Source organism: Triturus cristatus, chromosome 9 (genome assembly GCF_964204655.1).
Source record: "Triturus cristatus chromosome 9, aTriCri1.1, whole genome shotgun sequence".
NCBI lineage: Eukaryota > Metazoa > Chordata > Amphibia > Caudata > Salamandridae > Triturus > Triturus cristatus.
Window position 1 is genome coordinate 1,149,053,333 of NC_140592.1, and position 19,079 is coordinate 1,149,072,411.

The 19,079-nt window shown below is 46.7% G+C and overlaps 1 protein-coding gene across 8 annotated transcripts in view; it reads left to right on the forward strand.

Annotated features, from left to right (window-relative positions):
• CAPN3 (calpain 3) overlaps positions 1–19,079 on the forward strand; it is a 496,647-nt gene that overhangs the window by 444,840 nt on the left and 32,728 nt on the right. For all 8 annotated transcript variants that reach the window (XM_085627100.1, XM_085627104.1, XM_085627105.1 and 5 more), the window contains 2 exons: positions 1,453–1,521; positions 10,130–10,208. In XM_085627100.1, coding sequence (XP_085483226.1) covers positions 1,453–1,521; positions 10,130–10,208 — 148 coding nt within the window. The remainder of the gene's footprint in view (positions 1–1,452; positions 1,522–10,129; positions 10,209–19,079) is intronic.

Consider the following 19,079-nt stretch of genomic DNA (forward strand, 5'->3'; position numbering starts at 1 on the left):
CTAAACGTTCCTGCTAAAATAACAGCCATTAAGATAAGTAACAGATTATAAGGAGGGAATGGAGAAAAAACATGTTTTCAGTAGTTTCGAAAAGAAGATAAGTTGGTCTGAGATCTCAAAACAAGAGGCAAAGCGTTCCACAGCTTACAGACCATATGAGAAAAACTTCTTCTTCCCCATCTTGCTCTTCTTATTTTGTGGACAACTATAAGTTTGGCAATTCCCGATCTTAAGTTCCGAACAGGGTTTTCAGAAATATACAGGAACTCCGTCGTGCAAGGCTTTGTGGATAATGCAGAGGACCTTAAATTTGATTCTATTAGACACCAGCAACCAATGTAAATCACGGATGCCATTAGAAATTGAATCAAACTTGTGAATCTTCAAAAGAAGGCGAGCAGCCGCGTATTGAAGTGACTGAAGTTTAAGCAAGTGATTATTTCTGTATGCCTACATAAAGGGCATTACAGTAATCAATACGTAATAAAACTAACGCAACAACAACAGATTTCTGCATGTACACAGGGATCAAAGGAAATATCTTTCTCAAAGTCCTTAGTAGGTAAAAACAGGACAATGTCACTTTGTTTATTTAGTCTGAAACACAAAGCTGTTCATCAAACCATACCCCTGGATTCTTTACGGTTTGGACTTAGACTGACACAACTCAGAAGAAAATATTGCGGCTGGGATTGCAGAACTTGGTCCCCTTTAGAAACTTCAAACCAGCATTAAAAATGTTCTCTGGCTGCTGGTGTATGCATGCATAAATTTCAAAACACTGTGATTAAACCACAAAGCACCCCCATCAATCTTGGCCAAGATGAATGCAGAAAGAATCTTCATGGACTTCACAGAAAATGGGTGCTTGATGACCCCATGCCCGCATTATGTTTCCAATCCTTGGTTTTCCTTTTACTCATCAATTTTAGCATGTGTTTGTTAATTGGTTCCATTGAGGCAAAAGTAGATTACAATCTACAAAAAGCACTGATTCCTAAATTAAAAGCAATCTTGCAACCCTGACAGCAAGACCAGTAAGGTTAACCAATGCAACTCTGCTGTCAGCGGCAACTTTCTACAGACTTTGAGGACTCGCTCTAGCTAACCTTAGTAAACTGCTTCAGCACCAGAAGAAATTAACGATTTATCCCTTCAATCACTTATTCTGGAAACCCTTGCAGGTTCAAATCAGATATTTTATGGATTCTTCTTCCCCACTCAAGCCACTCTCCTGTACTTTTTCCCTAAGTCTCCCACCTGCTTCCTTTCCACTTCCTCTGTGTATTCCTAACTCTGAAATGGTAGTTTTCAAAGTCAACATAGTGAACTGGGAAACAATATCAGGAAATAATATTAGTGGACTAGGACATAGATTTGTCCAGGATTACAATGAATCATGCCAAGTATGTTTCTTATGTTCACTTCCTCCTTAACCTAAACTTCCCACAGACGGATGGCACTGGCAAGCTTAACCTGGAGGAGTTCCAGCACCTCTGGAAAAAGCTCAAGCACTGGCAGGTAAAGTTGAGCGATTCTTTCCACTCTGTTCTGATAGTTTATGCTCAGTGTATTCAATCAATCAATCAATCAATCATGGCATTTATATCGCGCACTACTCACCCGAAAGGGTCTCAAGGCGCTAGGGGAGGGGGGTCTGCTACTGCTCGAACAGCCAGGTCTTGAGCTGTTTCCTGAAGGCGAGGTGGTCCCGGGTCCGCCGCAGGTGGACCGGCAGGGAGTTCCATGTCTTTGCCGCCTGGTAAGAGAAGGATCTTCCTCCGGCGGTGGCTCTCTGGAAGCGGGGGACGACGGCGAGGGCGAGGTTCGCGGACCGTAGCTGGCGGGTGGGCGAGTAGAAGGTCAGGCGGTCGTTGAGGTACCTTGGGCCCAGGTCGTGGAGGGATTTGTGTGCGTGGGTGAGGAGTCTGAACGTGATCCTTTTGTTGACCGGGAGCCAGTGCAGGTCTCTGAGGTGGCTCGAGATGTGGCTGCGTCGAGGGATGTCCAGGATGAGTCGAGCGGATGCGTTTCTGAAGCTTGGCTGTTGTTCCGGCGTAGAGGGTGTTTCCATAGTCCAGTCTGCTGGTGACGAGGGCCTGGGTGACTGTTTTCCTCGTCTCGGTCGGGATCCATTGGAAGATCTTGCGGAGCATGCGGAGTGTGAGGAAACAGGATGAGGAGACGGCGTTGACTTGTCTGGTCATCGAAAGAGTGGAGTCCAGGATGAAGCCCAGGTTGCGTGCGTGGTCCGTTGGTTTGGGTGCAGTGCCTAGGGCCGGGGGCCACCAGGAGTCGTCCCACGCGGAGGGTGATGGTCCCAGGATCAGGACTTCTGTCTTGTCCGTGTTCAGCTTTAGGCGGCTGTCTTTCATCCATTCGGCGACGTCTTTCATCCCTTCGTGGAGGTTTGCTTTGGCGGTGTCGGGGTCTCTGGTGAGGGAGAGGATCAGCTGGGTGTTGTCGGCGTAGGAGATGATGTTCAGGTTGTGTTGGCGAGCGATGGCCGCTAGAGGTTTCATGTAGATGTTGAAGAGCGTAGGGCTGAGCGATGATCCTTGTGGGACGCCGCAGATGATCGTGGTGGCCTCCGAGCGGTACGGGGGCAGGCGTACTCTGTGTTCTTCCGGAGAGGTATGAGGTGATCCAGTCTAGGGCCTTCCCTTGGATGCCGGTGTCGTGGAGGCGTTGTACTAGGGTGCGGTGACAGACCGTATCGAATGCCGCGGAGAGGTCTAGGAGGATGAGTGCTGCTGTTTCACCTTTGTCGAGCAGGGCTCGGATGTCGTCCGTGGCTGCGATGAGAGCGGTCTCGGTGCTGTGGTTGGTTCTGAATCCGGACTGTGACGGGTCGAGGGATCCGTTCGTCTCGAGGAAGGCGGCCAGTTGCTTGTTGACGACCTTTTCGATGACTTTGGCCGGGAAGGGAAGGAGCGAGATGGGGCGGAAGTTCTTGAGGTCGGTTGGGTCCGCTGTTGGTTTCTTCAGCAGGGCGCTGAGCTCGGCGTGCTTCCAGCTCTCCGGGAAGGTTGCTGTGTTGAAGGAGGCGTTGATGATGTCTCGGAGGTGGGGTGCGATGGTGGGGGCCGCTTTGTTAAAGACGTGGTGGGGGCACGGGTCGGTCGGGGATCCGGAGTGGATGGTGTTCATGATGCGAGTTGGATCTTCAGGGGTCACCTCGGTCCATGTCCGGAGGATGGCGGCTGGGAGTGTGGGTTCGAACGATGGGTGCAGGGGGTGAGCGCCGAAGCTGCTGTGAATGTCGGCGATCTTGCGGTGGAAGTACGAGGCGAGGGAGTCGCAGAGGTCCTGTGAGGGGGCGATGTCGTTGTTGCCGGTGCTGGGGTTGGAGAATTCCTTGACGATGTTGAAGAGCTCCTTGCTGTCATGGGCGTTCTTGTCCAGTCGTTCCTTCAGAGATTTCCTCTTGGTGGTGCGGATGAGCTGGTGATGCCTGCGGGTTGCGAGTTTGAGGGCGGCCATGTTGTCGGCGGTCTTGTCGAGGAGCCAGGCCTTCTCCAGGGTGCGGCAGGCCTTCTTGGAGTCCTTGAGTTCGTCGGTGAACCAGGGGGCCTTCTTGCTTCTGGGCCTGGTGAGTGGGTCCTTCAGTGGGGCGAGGTTGTCGGCGCTAGTGGACAGCCACTGCGTGAAGTTGCGGGCTGCTGTGTTAGGATCCGGTGTCCTGGCCGGAGGGTTCTGGCTGAGGGAGGCGGTGAGCTGGTCGGCGGTGATCTTGCTCCAGTTTCTGTGTGGAACCTGCCTCGGGTGGTGGTGGGCCGTGTTCTTTGCGAAGCTGAAGTGGACGCAGCTGTGGTCGGTCCAGTGGAGTCCGGTGGAGTGACTGAAGGAGACGTGCTTGCTGGAGGAGAAGATAGGATCGAGCGTGTGGCCGGCGTAGTGCGTGGGGGTGTTGACCAGTTGCTTCAGTCCGAGGTTGGCCAGGTTGGCCAGCAGAGTGGTGGAGTTGCGGTCGTTGGTGTTCTCCAGGTGGAAGTTGAGGTCCCCGAGGAGTATGTAGTCGGTGGAGTGGAGGGCGTGTGGGCTGATGAAGTCCGTGATGTCATCGCAGAACTGTGCCCGTGGTCCCGGGGGTCTGTAGATGATGGTGCCTCTGAGGGTCGTCTTGGGGTCGGTGTGGATCTGGAAGTGGAGGTGTTCGGCAGCGCTGAATGTGTTGATGGAGTCAGTCGAGATGCGAATGGTGCTCTTGTGTACGATGGCGATGCCTCCTCCGGTCTGGTTGATGCGGTCTTTCCTGATCTTGTAGCCGTCCGGGATGGCTATGGCGATGTCGGGGGCTGAGGAGGCGTTCATCCAGGTTTCCGTGAGGAAGGCGACGTCAGGGGATGCGTTGTCGAGGAGGTTCCAGAGCTCAACGGCGTGTCTGTGGACGGAGCGGGTGTTCAGAAGGATGCACTTCAGGTGATTACTGCTTCCAGTCCCGGTGGGTGTGGTGCAGGATCGGAGGCAGGAGAAGTTGCAGGAGCGGCAGACGAAGGGTCCATGGGTGCGTCGAGGGGTCGCTCTGTAGCATCCGGGAGTTCGGGTGGTGTTGAGAGCGAAGAGCGTGGCGAAGTCGTAGGTCCTGTGGGGGGGCTGGCGGGTGCGGGGACCAGGGGGTCTGGCGCTGGGTGCGGTCCAGGCGCGGACGGGCGCAGACGGGCTTACCTTTGACGCACCTTCGGCGCACATAAGGCGCTCCCGCTGCGCGCGTCCGCTGCGCGGTCGCGGAGGGGGCGTCATAAATAAGGAGCCGGGAGGGAGGGTCAGCGGGAGGCGGGAGCGGGGTGGCCAATGGGCAGGGAGGGGGGGCGGGACTGAAGGAGGAGGCGGGAGTGGGAGTGTGTGCCTGGGGCAGCGGCGCCGAGAAAAAACGGCGGGAAAACCGGCGGGAAGCGACGGAGCCCAAGGAGTGACCAGGTAAGTGGCGGTGGTCAGCGGGCGTGAGGAGTGAAGGTAGCGGCGTGGGTAGCGACCAGGAAGCAGCAGGCGTTACCTGGGAGGCGGAGGCGAGATGCAGGCAGCGGCGTCAGGTAGGTGGTGAGGAGCGGCAAACAGGCGTCAGGCAGCGGAGGCAGGTAGGTAGCAGCAGTGGGAGGGAGCGTCCGTCTGTGAAGGCACAGGGGGTCGCACTGACCAGCCCGCGGGGTCCCCTTAAATAAGGAGCCGGGAGGGAGGGTCAGCGGGAGGCGGGAGCGGGGTGGCCAATGGGCAGGGAGGGGGGGCGGGACTGAAGTAGGAGGCGGGAGTGGGAGTGTGCGCCTGGGGCAGCAGCGCCGAGAAAAAACGGTGGGAAAACCGGCGGGAAGCGACGGAGCCCAAGGAGTGACCAGGTAAGTGGCGGTGGTCAGCGGGCGTGAGGAGTGAAGGTAGCGGCGTGGGTAGCGACCAGGAAGCAGCAGGCGTTACCTGGGAGGCGGAGGCCAGATGCAGGCAGCGGCGTCAGGTAGGTGGTGAGGAGCGGCAAACAGGCGTCAGGCAGCGGAGGCAGGTAGGTAGCAGCAGTGGGAGGGAGCGTCCGTCTGTGAAGGCACAGGGGGTCGCACTGACCAGCCCGCGGGGTCCCCTTAAATAAGGAGCCGGGAGGGAGGGTCAGCGGGAGGCGGGAGCGGGGTGGCCAATGGGCAGGGAGGGGGGGCGGGACTGAAGGAGGAGGCGGGAGTGGGAGTGTGCGCCTGGGGCAGCGGCGCCGAGAAAAAACGGCGGGATATTCATGTGACAGTGGCGGCTTCTGTTGGAACGCAAATGTGAAAAAGAACAAGGTGAGTATATTGTCAGAAAACCAAACGACTGCTATTGATTGTTAGTATAAGAAATCCCCTGAATTTTTATAAGTGTTTTAATAAGCGCTCTTCACACCCTTGACTGCAGATCCCCACATAGACATCCAACAACTTCCTGAAAGTACTCTCCATTCACCTCGCAGTAAGAATAAGACTTTCTAAAGATTTACTCTCAGACAAGGTATAGGGGTGTACGTGTCAATATTTCAAAACTACTAGTTTAGAAAGTAAGGTCCAAAACACACAGTACAGTAAACATTAAAAATAAAATTTACATTTTAAATATAATAAAAATTAAATGTAGAATCAGCACATTAATTATCGGTTCAATATTCGCCACTAAAAAGTTATGGAATAGAGGAAATCAAGTTATAGTAACATTTTCAGTTAAAGCTGATGCAGCTAAACCTTGACAAAGAAGGATGAGTGAACCATTACAAATATAATGAAAATGGCAAAATGTGAGAAAAGCTTCTACTACGGAGTATTTTTTAACTAGGACCAAAGTGAAAAGGTAGACTTTGTAGCAAGTGGATGAGGCCGGCCTGGTGCTACAGACTGAGCATAAAAGGAAAAGTGACCTTCACATTTAGAAGTCTACTTAGAAATTGCCTTATTCATGAGTTGAAATCGAGAGGATCTGGCAATGCCAACAGAGGGGAAGAAGTGATGATTCTCTGCAAATCTAGCAAATTCAGACAGCTAGGTTTGGATCAGGAGTCTGTGGTTTCAGGTATCCAGTGAGGAAAACTGCTTTGGAAAAGTTTTGCTGGAAAAAGCTCAGGATATCAGGCAAGTGTACGTTTTCTGCTTCTGTACGACTGTTGATATTTTAAGCAAACCATAGACTCTTGAGAATTTGATCCATGCACTGTAAAACTGTTGAAATAAAAAAAAAATCCTTAGTGATCTAACAGTTTGAAAAGAAGATATGTGCCTAACTTATTTTTCTTCGCACTTTGAACTCCTTCCAAACTGATATATGTGGTTGATCCTATGGAAAATTTCAAATAAAGCCTTTACAGATGGAAAAGCTAGACGTTGCAAAGAACCTTCAATCCCTGAAATGCCTCGTGATGTTCTGATATGTATGGGTGATCTAGACTTGAAATAGTGCATCCCAGTCCACTCTCATAATCTGAATAACATACTAGATCTGGTTAAAGATAGAAATTTAGCAACAGCGTTTTCAGCGGTTCCTTTGGCTTGTTTAGACCATGCCAAAAAGTTCTCTTTATTTGCTGTTTGCAAGTATTCGAACTAAACCACCCCATTAACTTCTGTGACAAAAGGAACAGGAAGATCTCTTATAGGGGCACTCTGACCTCATAATGGGCAAGTTAGCCAAGCTTTCTAATCAAGATCTTGTCTCTCAGTTAGCTTTTAAATCAATCAATCAGTCAAATCAAATAGAGCTTGTAAAGCGCACGGCTACTCTATAGAGTATCCCAGCACTAAAGGTACATTGACCGCTGATCTCACAGGATAGGAACATAAACTAAAAGGCACCATTAAAAAGCCAGGTTTTCAAGTTGTGTCTAAACAAGCCAGAATCCTTAATAGCATGAAGGTGCAGGGGAAGAGCATTCCATCTCGTAGCAGCTAGCACAGAGAAAGAGGTGCCTCCCTATTTCTTCCTCTTAGGCACCACTGCCAGCAAGGCATCTGCGTAAAGTTCTGGATAGTTGATAGTGAGGAAGTCGCTTAGTTAGATAGTTGGGGCCTAGTCCATAGAAAGCTCTGTGGGCTAGCACCAGTCACTTTATTCTCGCCCAGATGGGAAGTCAGTGCAACTCCTTGAGATGGACCTGAACAAGGATGTTTCCCAGAATATTAAGCAGGAGCTGGGCTGCAGAGTTCTGCAACAACTGGATTCTCTTAAGTTGGTACAAAGGGAGAATCCAGTATACATTGGCATAGTCCAGCCAGGATTATATGGGTATGGACTACAATCCCCTTGACAAGGTGCCGGGAGCAGGAACAAGAGCTTCCTCAGAAACCAGAGAAGGCCAAAAAATGTCCCGACTACTATCTCCAACTGTGTCTTTTAGAGCAGGTGGTTGTTCATTTCACTCCCAGATTCCTAACCACTAAGTGGGGTTCGGAGGAGATGGTACAGAACTAGGACAAACCTCACCAACCCACAAATTGGGAAGGATGCAATAAAAGAGTACCTCTGTATTACTCGTGTTGCACTGGAGATCACTCTGGCACATCTACTGGAACACTGCTAACAGACACACTTGAATCTATTTTCGGCACTAGAGATGTTTCCATCCCAAGTAAGAATGATTTGTGTGATGTCAGCGTAAGATATGACCTGCACTCGAAAGGATTCCACCAGGGTTGAAGAGACATTAAACAATGTCAAACTTAAGGCAGAGCCCGGAGGCACCCTAAACTCAATAGATTTGGAGTCAAACTCAAATGGCAGCATCCACACAGACGGACATCTGCTCGATATAGCACGTTGTATAAACCAATTCACTATATAGTCCAATACAGTCGGCCTTTCCCTGCCTTTTAAGAAGGAATTTATTTACCCAGCCTCTGCCCAGCATGCATTTTCCTGTAACATATAACCTGGAACAAGTTGGAACCTTGACAAGGCGGGATACATGCCTATTGTTCAAACCACTGCCAGCTCTCGCAGGAGGGTCCTGCATTATCTAAAAAAACGTAGGCACCTTAATTTGCATTTGAAAACTCCAGAGTTTATTGTATTACAATTTAAAGTAAATGTCCTTCAATTGATTTAGGCTGGCATTTACTTTCCTAAGAATTCCTGACTTAGGAGTCTGAGAAGGAACATTCTGGAAAAAGATGAGATAACCCTGCTTAGTGCTGGCCCAGCACACATGGAGCCTGGAATAGCCTGCAGGGATACTGCCCTGCCAGCTCACAAGCAAGCAGTATAGCAAGGAGAATACCTCAGCCAGTCACATTGCTTGTTCAGTTTAAAAGACCGAGGCAGCCAACTAAGTGCTGGTCCCAGCAAGAAAACAGCCTTCCCTAGCCCACCAGGGATCCCCACTGCTCAATCATTCACCACCCCATCCTACTAGGAGGGACCACACATCTTCCTAGAACACATCCAAACCTGAAACAATTCCATACAAAGCTGTAAGCCTTCCACGAGACCACAAAAACTGGTGACTTCACTACATGATACCCTCTAGCAGACCACACTCACCTTTCAGTATCCCAACTCAACCCAGACCTGTACTAGTCTGCCTGAATTAACATACCTGACCTTTCCAGGTGCCATCACAGCCTGATACCCACCACAGCGCACCGAAGTAGTGCGAGCCTGACGTCAGCCTGCACTAGCTTGACTTGAGAAAATCTCGCTCTCCCTCTAATTGAGGTCTAGCTCAATTAGAGCTCGCCTGAAGGGGCTACTATCCTGTTTATAATATACAGAATTATAAACATTTTCAACATCATGTATAACACATATTTCTGCATCATGCGATCACTCTAGCAGATACAGAGCAGTGTAGTTATTCATGCCTGCCATCAAAAAGGTTTTGTGCATGTTTTAGAATTAAGAATGTCATAAGGGTTAATGTGCATGCCACAAGTTTATTGTATGCAGCGCATCTTATGACGGGAAATGAAACAGTGCTATATGCTCCAGTAAGACCACCCCAGCTGGTGAGCCCTAGTACCAATTCTATCTCTTGGGAAACGCACCTGTTTCACCACAGTCACAGATACGGCATTAGATAAGGAAGCGTGTTACCTGGGAGGAATCAGGATGGCAGTCCCTACTGAGCACTACCATGTTCTCTTGATAGCTGCGGTATAGAAACAGCTGTTTGTACTCTTCAGTCCTGCTTCTCTCTGGTGCCCTCAAGGATACAATGTTCTTTGTATAGGTTGAGGGTGACATTTTGTCAAGTGGTTTTAGCTGTTGAACCAGTTGATTTTGGCTTTAGCCCCAACTTCACCACTAGATCAAAATGGCCCAGCATGTACATGAGTTTCTAAAGCCGGTGTCTTTTTTTCTCTTAACTGAGAGTTTACAAACAGGCTAGCACTCGCTACTATAGTGTGTGGAAAGTCACATTACGTCACTCAAAAGATTTGCTGCGATTAACCTACACTTGCCAGGCTCAATTACAAACAATGACTGTCAGGTTGTTCAGATCCAACAACCAGTGCCAGAAGGTCTGTTCACTAGCAGCCAACCCTGCGGGAGTTTCTGTTCCTGTTCTTCAGTGTTCACCTCTTCCAGATATGCTAGCACTCCGCCCAGGTACTTGGCTGGTTTCTCTACTGGCTAACATTAATGAGGCATTTTTTTCAATATGTAAATTCACCAATAATCCCTTTTCTTACAGAAAATCTTTGCACGCTATGATGCTGATCGTTCAGGCACCATCAATAGCTATGAGATGCGCAACGCTGTCAATGAAGGAGGTAATGTTCTGTGGGGTTAACTGATACACAAAGGGATTCTTTGTCCTTATCTGAAGAGGAGTCAGCCTCCTCTTTTTCTGAACTTTCTACTCATTCCTTTCTGTTGTTAATCTGTCTTTGTCTCACTGTTAGTTCTTCTGCACATTTTTCTGAATTCCCATGTCTATGTTGATGCATCTCTTCTTCTCAGTTAGCTCTTCTTTTGATCTAGTTTAACTTTTTCCATCTTGTCTGCAGTCTCCCTATGGGTTCCTATTTTAATCTTGTTTTGTCTTGAGTCTGTTTAGAGGTATTCCCTATCTGACTTGTATCCATATTTATGTCTTTATTCTGTTTGTGGAGGCCATTATTCAGATTATAAGAACAGAAGTTATATTACCACTACAGGATAGAGTATTAAAATGAGGACATGACATTTTACAAGTATGTTTGAGAATCTGATGTTACTTCCATTTTCTTCTCATGTTATGATTAGAGCTCCTAGATCAGATGAAAGTTGTTTGCAAAATAACTACAGTAGAGTCACAGTTTTCTCCAGACACCAGATGCATCTCGAAGAGTTTAATACTGTCATGGCTTGTGCATTAGACACCTTAAACCCTAAAGAATGTAAGCCCATAAAGAACAGGGCAAATGTGAAAATAGTTTACCCCTGCGCTCGGAGCGGAAAGATCCTAGCTGAGCCTTTTGGAAAGAAGCTGGAAGAAAACCTATTTTGATGACTCAGAGATTACATTTATACAACAGTCACGAATCCGGCAAACTTTAGCCCTGTTTCTATCCTTAAAACACATTGAAAGCCCAATCATTGTACAACTCTAGAATTTTTTTGATAGCAACCAGTTACATAACCCACTTGTGGTAAATATTTAAATTACCTGTACTATTTTTATACGGTAAAAGTCTAGTAAGAATAACTCAGAAAAATAAGAGGCAGAATCCGTGGTATTTGAGGTTATAAAAGGGAATTTATTCCTTACAAAGGAATGATGGTTCGAACCAGGCAATCGAGTTCCGTCACCACGAAGGTTCAGGAAGGGATCAGCAATACATTATTGACAGGTTATAGTATATATAGTAAATGTATTACAATAAAGACAGATGCAGGAGGTGTAACAGCTGATAAGAATACACATACGTAATGAAAAGGCGTTACAATAGGCGTGCATAGAGGCGTATACTAAAAACGTCATTATGATGATGACACAAGTGGGTGGATCCATAAGAGAATCCTGCAAAGTCAGCAAAAAAATACATGGCAGAGATGCGCGCGCAGCCGCATGACGTGTGATTGACGCGTAACTAAAGGGTGAAGGGAACTTGACATTTAGCCCTATATGAGGAGACAGAAGTCTGGGATGTCAGGACAACCTAGTCCCAAATCATATCTAATATCTTGTGTTTAAGGAACTATATTATCTAGAAGGAAAGTTCTTTTCGGACAAAGCCTATTTTATACTGACTGCTAGTGCGTGTGCAAGCGTCTAAGTGTCTACATGAGATGCGAGGGGGCATGGGCCTACCATGGTAACGAAAGTCATGAATTACTTGCTAGAAGACAGTAAGGCCGGGCCCTTTGCTCTGCAGCTGGAGTGATGTTTACCTAAGCTACTAGACAGGAATGCATTTCTCGAGGAGCGGGGCAGATAACTTGAAGGCTGAATACGGTTTTGGCAGGCAACAGGCCGGGCTAGGCACCGTTAACCGCGCAGGAAGTAAGACAAAGTTCATGGATACAGATGCAGGTCCAGGCTGGAGCATTCAGAGGCAGAAGCAGGAAAAGCTCGATGGCAGAATTCAGGGCCTACCTTGCCAGAGCTGGAAAACGTGAAAAGTATACCATATAAAGACGGTGGCAAGGCATACTTAGGAACGGAATATCTGACCCATTCATGGCAGATCTGAAAGAGGACATATTAACGTTGGACACAATTGTATTTGCGTTTTCATAGCTTGAAGTGGAGGGAACATACATGTACTTGTGGCATGTACATGGAGCCGTTGGGGTCTAGATAGGGGACACAATTGATCATAAAAATTCACATTTCCTCATTCCCTCCTTGTCCCCTACGGACCCTTCATGAAATATCGATCTTCAGGAATCCATCAATCTGTTCATATAACATCATTTGCTCTTCTTTCTTCTTCCGGGATCTTGAATGAAAACTTGAACGTGGAATACACGATGTGGCACACAGGCCGCAAATCGCTGGTCCACATTGTAGACACAGGCAACAACTGAATACTATGAGAAGGCCAATACCTAGGAAGGATAGGACTTTCCATCCCCAGGCTGACAACACGCTCCAAATCCAACCGGACCATGTCCAGGTGCCTGGATTCTGATGTATCTGGTTTGCAATCTTGTGAAGACGAGTTATGGCTTTATATACGGATGGCGCGTTTTCTGGAATGAAAACACAGCAACTTGATCCGATGACCCTACAGGCTCCGCCCCTATCAGCTAGGATGACGTCAAGGACAAGACGATTTTGGAGAACAACAATCCGCATCGCAGACTGCTCCTCTGTTAAGTTGCCTAGGGCGGAAGTAGTTTCATTCACTACTGCTTCAAGAGTTCTGGTTAATCTACGTATCAGTTTACTATTTGAGACCACACCTATGTAAGGAAAGAGACCTTTATTGAAGTCTGTATATTGTTCCCATGCTGTTTCAGTGTAGTCAACAATCGGGATATCTCTCTGGGGTCTATGGTGTACTAGATTGGTATTTCTATGATAATCAGGAGGGGCTAGGAAAACAGGTGGCAGAAGGAATGCAATGTAACAGGTACCATCCCAATCTAGAGGTAGGCGTATATATGCGGTATGACCACATATAAAGTAGGAATGACGGGAAGCTCTAAATGTAGACTTGCCTTTATCACTGAATTCGATCACAGTAGTACATTTACTATGACCCAGGTGTACTGAACCATTCTTTCTTACACAGAATTCACCTTTGACTGGTAATACTGACATAGCCGGCAAGACTAGTACAGCTTCAGATTCAACATTCAGAATCATGAGGTTAAGTGTAAAATTACCTAATCCATATACTTCATTTTCTAGATCAGTTCCTGTTCTTTTGGGAAGTCCCTCCTTGTTAGGATAACAGGCTTTAAGTAAAGCTGAGTTCAGGTTTCCCCATATCCAGTTGCTCTGGTAAACTACAGTGTTTGAATCTAAAGAGTTAATCAAACTAAACCATGCTCCACAGGAACCATTGTGTGTGAACGGGTACGGGAAGAGAGGCAGAACTCCTTTGTATTTCTGATAGGGAGGAAGTCGGCCACATATCCAACAATTTGTAGCATTGCTGGTCTGATGGAAGTGATGTAACATACTAATGAATGTGTTGTTGCGCAGCGCAAATCTATAGGACAACTCATGTGGAGGTAGTTCACTAAAAGAATGTTCGGCAGTAGCATTGTAAGCAGGACGAGCACGCTTGAAAATAGGATAGTACATGTGCAACAGTATACTTGCAGCAATAATAAAAAGACTTAGAAAAAACATAATCAACAATGTTACTATACAGTGGCTATGAAGTGATTTACAATATGCATGTTTTTCGAGCTGTTTCTGTCTATTTCTTTCTCTAATTCGGTCTAGAGGATACATGTTAAAGACTAAATTCAACCGATTCACCTTGGAGAGGACTTAAACAATCGAATTGTCTGACTTGCTAGACCTTAGTTTCAGTTTATAGTTTTTAGATTCGGTCCTTTCAACCAGGGGGAGTTTAGAATCAGTCTCTAGAAGGGGGCAGGGCTGAGAGTTCAGATCAGATGGTAGTCCATGAAATTTCTTGATATGGCTAGAGTGTAACCAACCCTTGCGACCCTCGACCTTCACTGCTGTCCTTGTGGTGAGAAGTACCAGTCTTGGGGTATGCCAGCGAGGCTCCAACGGGCTCCTCCTGTCGAAGTTTCTGATGAAAACGAGATCTCCAGGAACCACTTCATGGGGCTTCACCTCGGTGTTGTCGGGAAAGGCTGCAGCTACCTGTGAACGGCAAGATTGTAGTGCAGACATCAAGGAAGCAAGGTAATCCGTCAGCATATTACAATCAACATCAGTGATTTTACGAGGTATAGGCGTCCCCCACATATTTGGTGGCCTACCGAAGACCACCTCGTACGGGGATAGCCCTGTGCGAGAATGTGCTACCATTCTCATGTAAAATAGTGCAACTGGCAAGGTTACTATCCAGTCAACACCTTTCTCTCTACAGATTTTAGAAAGTCGAATTTTCAGGGTCTGATTATGACGTTCCACGAGACCTGCTGCCTCGGGATGTCGGACACAGTGGAATTTCTATTGATAGCCTAACAAGAGTGAAATGTGTTTCATTAGCTCGGATGAGAACGGCTGGCCATTATCTGAGTACACGATACGGGGCAAACCATACCGTGGGAAGAATTCACGAACTAACTGCTTGGCAGTAGTCGGGGCAGTGTAATCTGAGACGGGATATGCCTCTGTCCAACGGGAAAGAGCGCATACAACTACGAGAACATATTTGAATCCTCGACATCGTTCCATCTGGATATAATCCATCTGGAGGACTTCAAAAGGGTGATCGGGAGGTTGGAATCCACCCTGCTCTACAGGTACGCCTTTACCTGGATTGAACTGACAACAAATCATACAAGTTCGGACTTTCTGTTTGGCTGCAGCTCGTAAGTGTTTGTTGAACCAAATGTGTTGAATACTGTCTAACATAGCTTTTTCTCCTAGATGTGCGGGACTATGTATTGTGTTAATGATAACTTGAACCATTGAGTCGGGGAGAAACCACATAGATTTTCCCTTCGTCATCCATCCCTGATCTGTTTGGATCCCTCCTAATTCAGTCCATTTCTTTATTTCCTCTGGTGTAGCATGTGTCTGTATGTCAATTATATCAAGGGCGGGATCCCTAACTGTCATGCAGTGTGTTGATGTCGGAACTATTGTCTTTGTCACGTCCGTTGCGTGATTCCTATTCTGTGCTGCTTGCTTAGCTGTTCGGTCTGCTAGGTCGTTACCCTGGGAAATAATATCGGTGACCTTAGTATGGGCTTTGCACTTCATGATAGATATTGAAGTAGGTAGATGTATTGCATCTAACAGAGCTTGAATGAGGGGACCGTGTTGAATGTTGGCCCCGTGAGAAGTCAAATAACCTCTCTCTCGCCAAAGGACTCCGAAGTCGTGTACAACTCCAAATGCATAACGTGAATCTGTGTATATGTTAACCTTTCTATTCTTGGCTTGAATACAGGCTTGTGTCAGAGCAATAAGCTCTGCTGCTTGAGCTGATAATGTGTCAATACAATTTGTTTCAATAACTTCGGTGTCTGTCGTGACTGCATAAGCGGCCACTAACTCTCCTATACTTGTTCTCATACATGAACCATCCACATAAAGTGTCAGGTCTGGGTCTGGTAATGGGACATCTGTCAAGTCTTGTCTGGGTTTTGTCGTAATAGTAATGACTTCAATACAATCATGTGCCAGTGGGTCTGTTCCACTTAATGGCAAAAGTGTGGCAGGATTTAATGTACTACAACGTCTGATTTCTATGTGTGGCTGAAATAATGTTAATTCGTAACCTGTCAGTCGTGCTATAGTCAAGTGTTGTGTTTGTGTCCGGTTCAAGAGAACCTCTACTGCGTGTGGTACTTGTACTGTCAATTGATGTCCTAATACTATGGAATCGCTTTGTCTGATCGCTAGAGCTGTCGCTGCAACTGATTTCAGGCACGCAGGAAGAGCTTGAGCTACGGGATCTAAAGTGCTAGAAAAGTAAGCACATGGTTTGTGTGATCCTGCTTGTTCCTGAGTGAGTACTGACAAAGCAGTACCTTCACGTTCCGTAACAAAGAGTGTAAAAGGCTTACTGTAACATGGTGTCGCTAAAACAGGTGCTTGGCATAAAGCTTTCTTTAAGTCTTCAAAAGCTTGTGTATGTTCTGGAGTCCAAGGGAGGACAGTCGATGTCGCTGCCTCCTGGGTTGTCAACTGAATGAGTGGCTTTGCTAAAAATGCGTACTGGGGGATCCATTGCCTACAGTACGAAGTGAGGCCTATGAAGGCCCGTACCTCCTTTTGTGTCTTGGGTGGGGGCATGTCTACAATTAACTGGATACGGTCAGGTGTGAGCTGTCTCCCCCCCTTGGACAGCAAGTGCCCAAGGTACACAACTTGCTGGGCACAGAATTGCAGCTTCGAAGGGGACACCTTGTGCCCCTTGTCGGCCAGAAAATGTAAAACCGTCAGTGATGCTTTTTCACATTCGGGTTCGCTTCGGGCGGTGATCAGCAGATCATCGACGTACTGAAGCAGTGCAGTGTTTACTGGCATGTGGATACTGTCAAGTTGTCTTTTCAGTGCTTGGCTGTATATGCTAGGACTTTCTGTAAATCCTTGAGGTGCGCGTGTGAATTTAAAACTTCGTCCATTTAAAGTAAAACCGAACAAATATTGGCTCTCCGGATCGATTGGGACGCTGAAGAAGGCGTTCTTGAGATCAATTACAGTAAAGAACGTTGCTTCTGAATCAATGGCTGTCAGTAATGAAGAGATATCTGGGACCACGGGGTATTGTGGTACAATGCATTTATTTAATTCGCGTAGATCAATAACTAATCGATATACTGGGGGTGCTTTTGGATCAGTTCGTTTAAGAATCGGAATGATCGGAGAATTACATATATTGGAGTCGGTTTCCACAACCACTCCTTGTGCAATGAGCTCGTCAATGATTTGCAGTAAAGCCACTACAGCCTCTGGAGGTAACTTGTATTGTCGCATTCGTGGTAATACCACTCCTGCTTTGAGTGTGACTTGATATGGTGTAATATGCATACAACCTACATCAGTGGGGCCTTTTGCCCATAAATGTGCAGGTAGATTCTGTAACCGGTGATCCATGTCTCTTGACACGTAGTGACCTTTAAAGTCACGCAAAAATAGTCGTACTCCGTCCGGAGAACAACATATTATAGCTCCTAGAGCTTTCAATGTTTTTATACCTAACAAGTTTTCTGGGCAAGATTTTGTAAGCAATAGATCTGTAGTCCGTGTCAATGGACCAACTTTAAGTGCAAGCGGTTGCGATACTTCGTTAATAGTAGTCTTTCCTGAAAAACCAAGGGAAATATTTTGTGAGCCTGAGAGGGGTGCCCCTGGGACTTCGTTGTGACTTATAGTTGTTCTGCTTGCCCCTGTATCAAGTAAAAACTTTCTTTCTTTCCCTAATACTTGACTCTGTACATAAGGACCCTCTTGATCTACAGGAACCTCAATAAGGGGTAAGCCAACTTCCCTCTCTAGGCTACTTCATGTGTAGCGCTGATAATCTGGATAGTCATTTTGTGCATATTGGTACATCTGTTGTGTCGTGTTTTGTGTTGCGGCAATAGACTGTGGCTGCGGTACCACTACGGTCTGTTGTGGAACTGGCATAGGCTGTACATGTTGAGGTGCTTGTTGTTGGATCTGATCCTGTCTAGGCGGTCGTGGTCTCTCCTTGGTTTTACCCGTAGAGATATTATGTTTCAGAACTGCACACTCGTTTATATAATGACCTGGCTGTTTACAATAGTTGCATGTCCCTTTAACGGGAATCGCTGAATTACTGGACTGTGTCGCACCCTTTTTATGACCGTCAGCTGGAACTGACTGAGCGACGAGCATTTTCATTTTCGTGTCTTTCATACGTCTTTGTTCGTGTTCTTGTTCTTCTCTAATTCTATTCTGGTGATACTGTAACATTTGTAACATTTGTGAAGGAGTGTTAGCTTGCCAAGTGCTCTCAACTTTCAATACTCTGTTTTTGACCTGTGGCAGGGAATTCTCGACTAGTTTTGTTACAAAAAGATGTGGATATGAATCGCTACTTGCTTTCAGGCCGCTATTAATACCAAAACATTTTTCAAATCGGGAATAAAAATCACTAGTGTCTTCATCGGGTTTCTGTTTGCAAGCTGAGATTGCTCCCCAGTCTTCCTTCTTCGTAGTTAATAAACGTGGCAACACTTGTACCAATAATCCTGGTAATGCTTTAGTTTTGTCCCCAAGCCCTACGCCTGCAGTTCGGGCATTTTCTTCGTTTTCTAATGCTGTCCAATCAATCTTTTGGTCTCCCACTTCCCACTCCTTTTCTTTGAGTTTCTCATAAATACCGGCAGGCAATAATACTTTCAATATTTTCATAATGTCAGGATAGGTATAATCACCCATGAGTAACATGTCCTTTAGTTCACGGTGGAAACCTGCTGGATCCTTATCATGGCTGGGCACTAATTTTTTCATTTCCAACAGTTCTATTTTAGTTATGGGCGTGTACACAAACACGCGTCTAAACGTATTATCATCATTTCTAACTGGGTGTACTTCGCGTAAGGGATTCTGTCTGTCTATGTAATACGTTTTTCTCTCCATGGAAGGAGCTGGATCATGTTCTGGACACAAAAAGGCACTATATCTATGTCGGTATTCTAGAATTTCTTTAATTAGATCGGTACCTAGACCTCTCCATTTATTCAGGAGTAGTTCTATCAATATATCAGGTAGGGGACCAGGATCGGAGTGTTGGCCTTTATATAATATAAGGAGATGTTGTATCATGTATATACTAGCTAAACGCTGTTCATCTGGGGTGAGATTCAGAAACGTGTGTGCTAGCGCATCATTACTGTATTTTTCAGAGCTGTCAGCCCATTGTACTGCTGACCTGGCTAATTCTTGTTCATCCATAGAATCAAGCACATGGTACCCCCTTCGTTCTCGAAGTAATTTATCAGTAGCCTGGAATAAGTGTTCAGGGGTCCTTGGATTTGAGATAGCTGTTTGACAAATTCTGTTACATTCTGGATACATC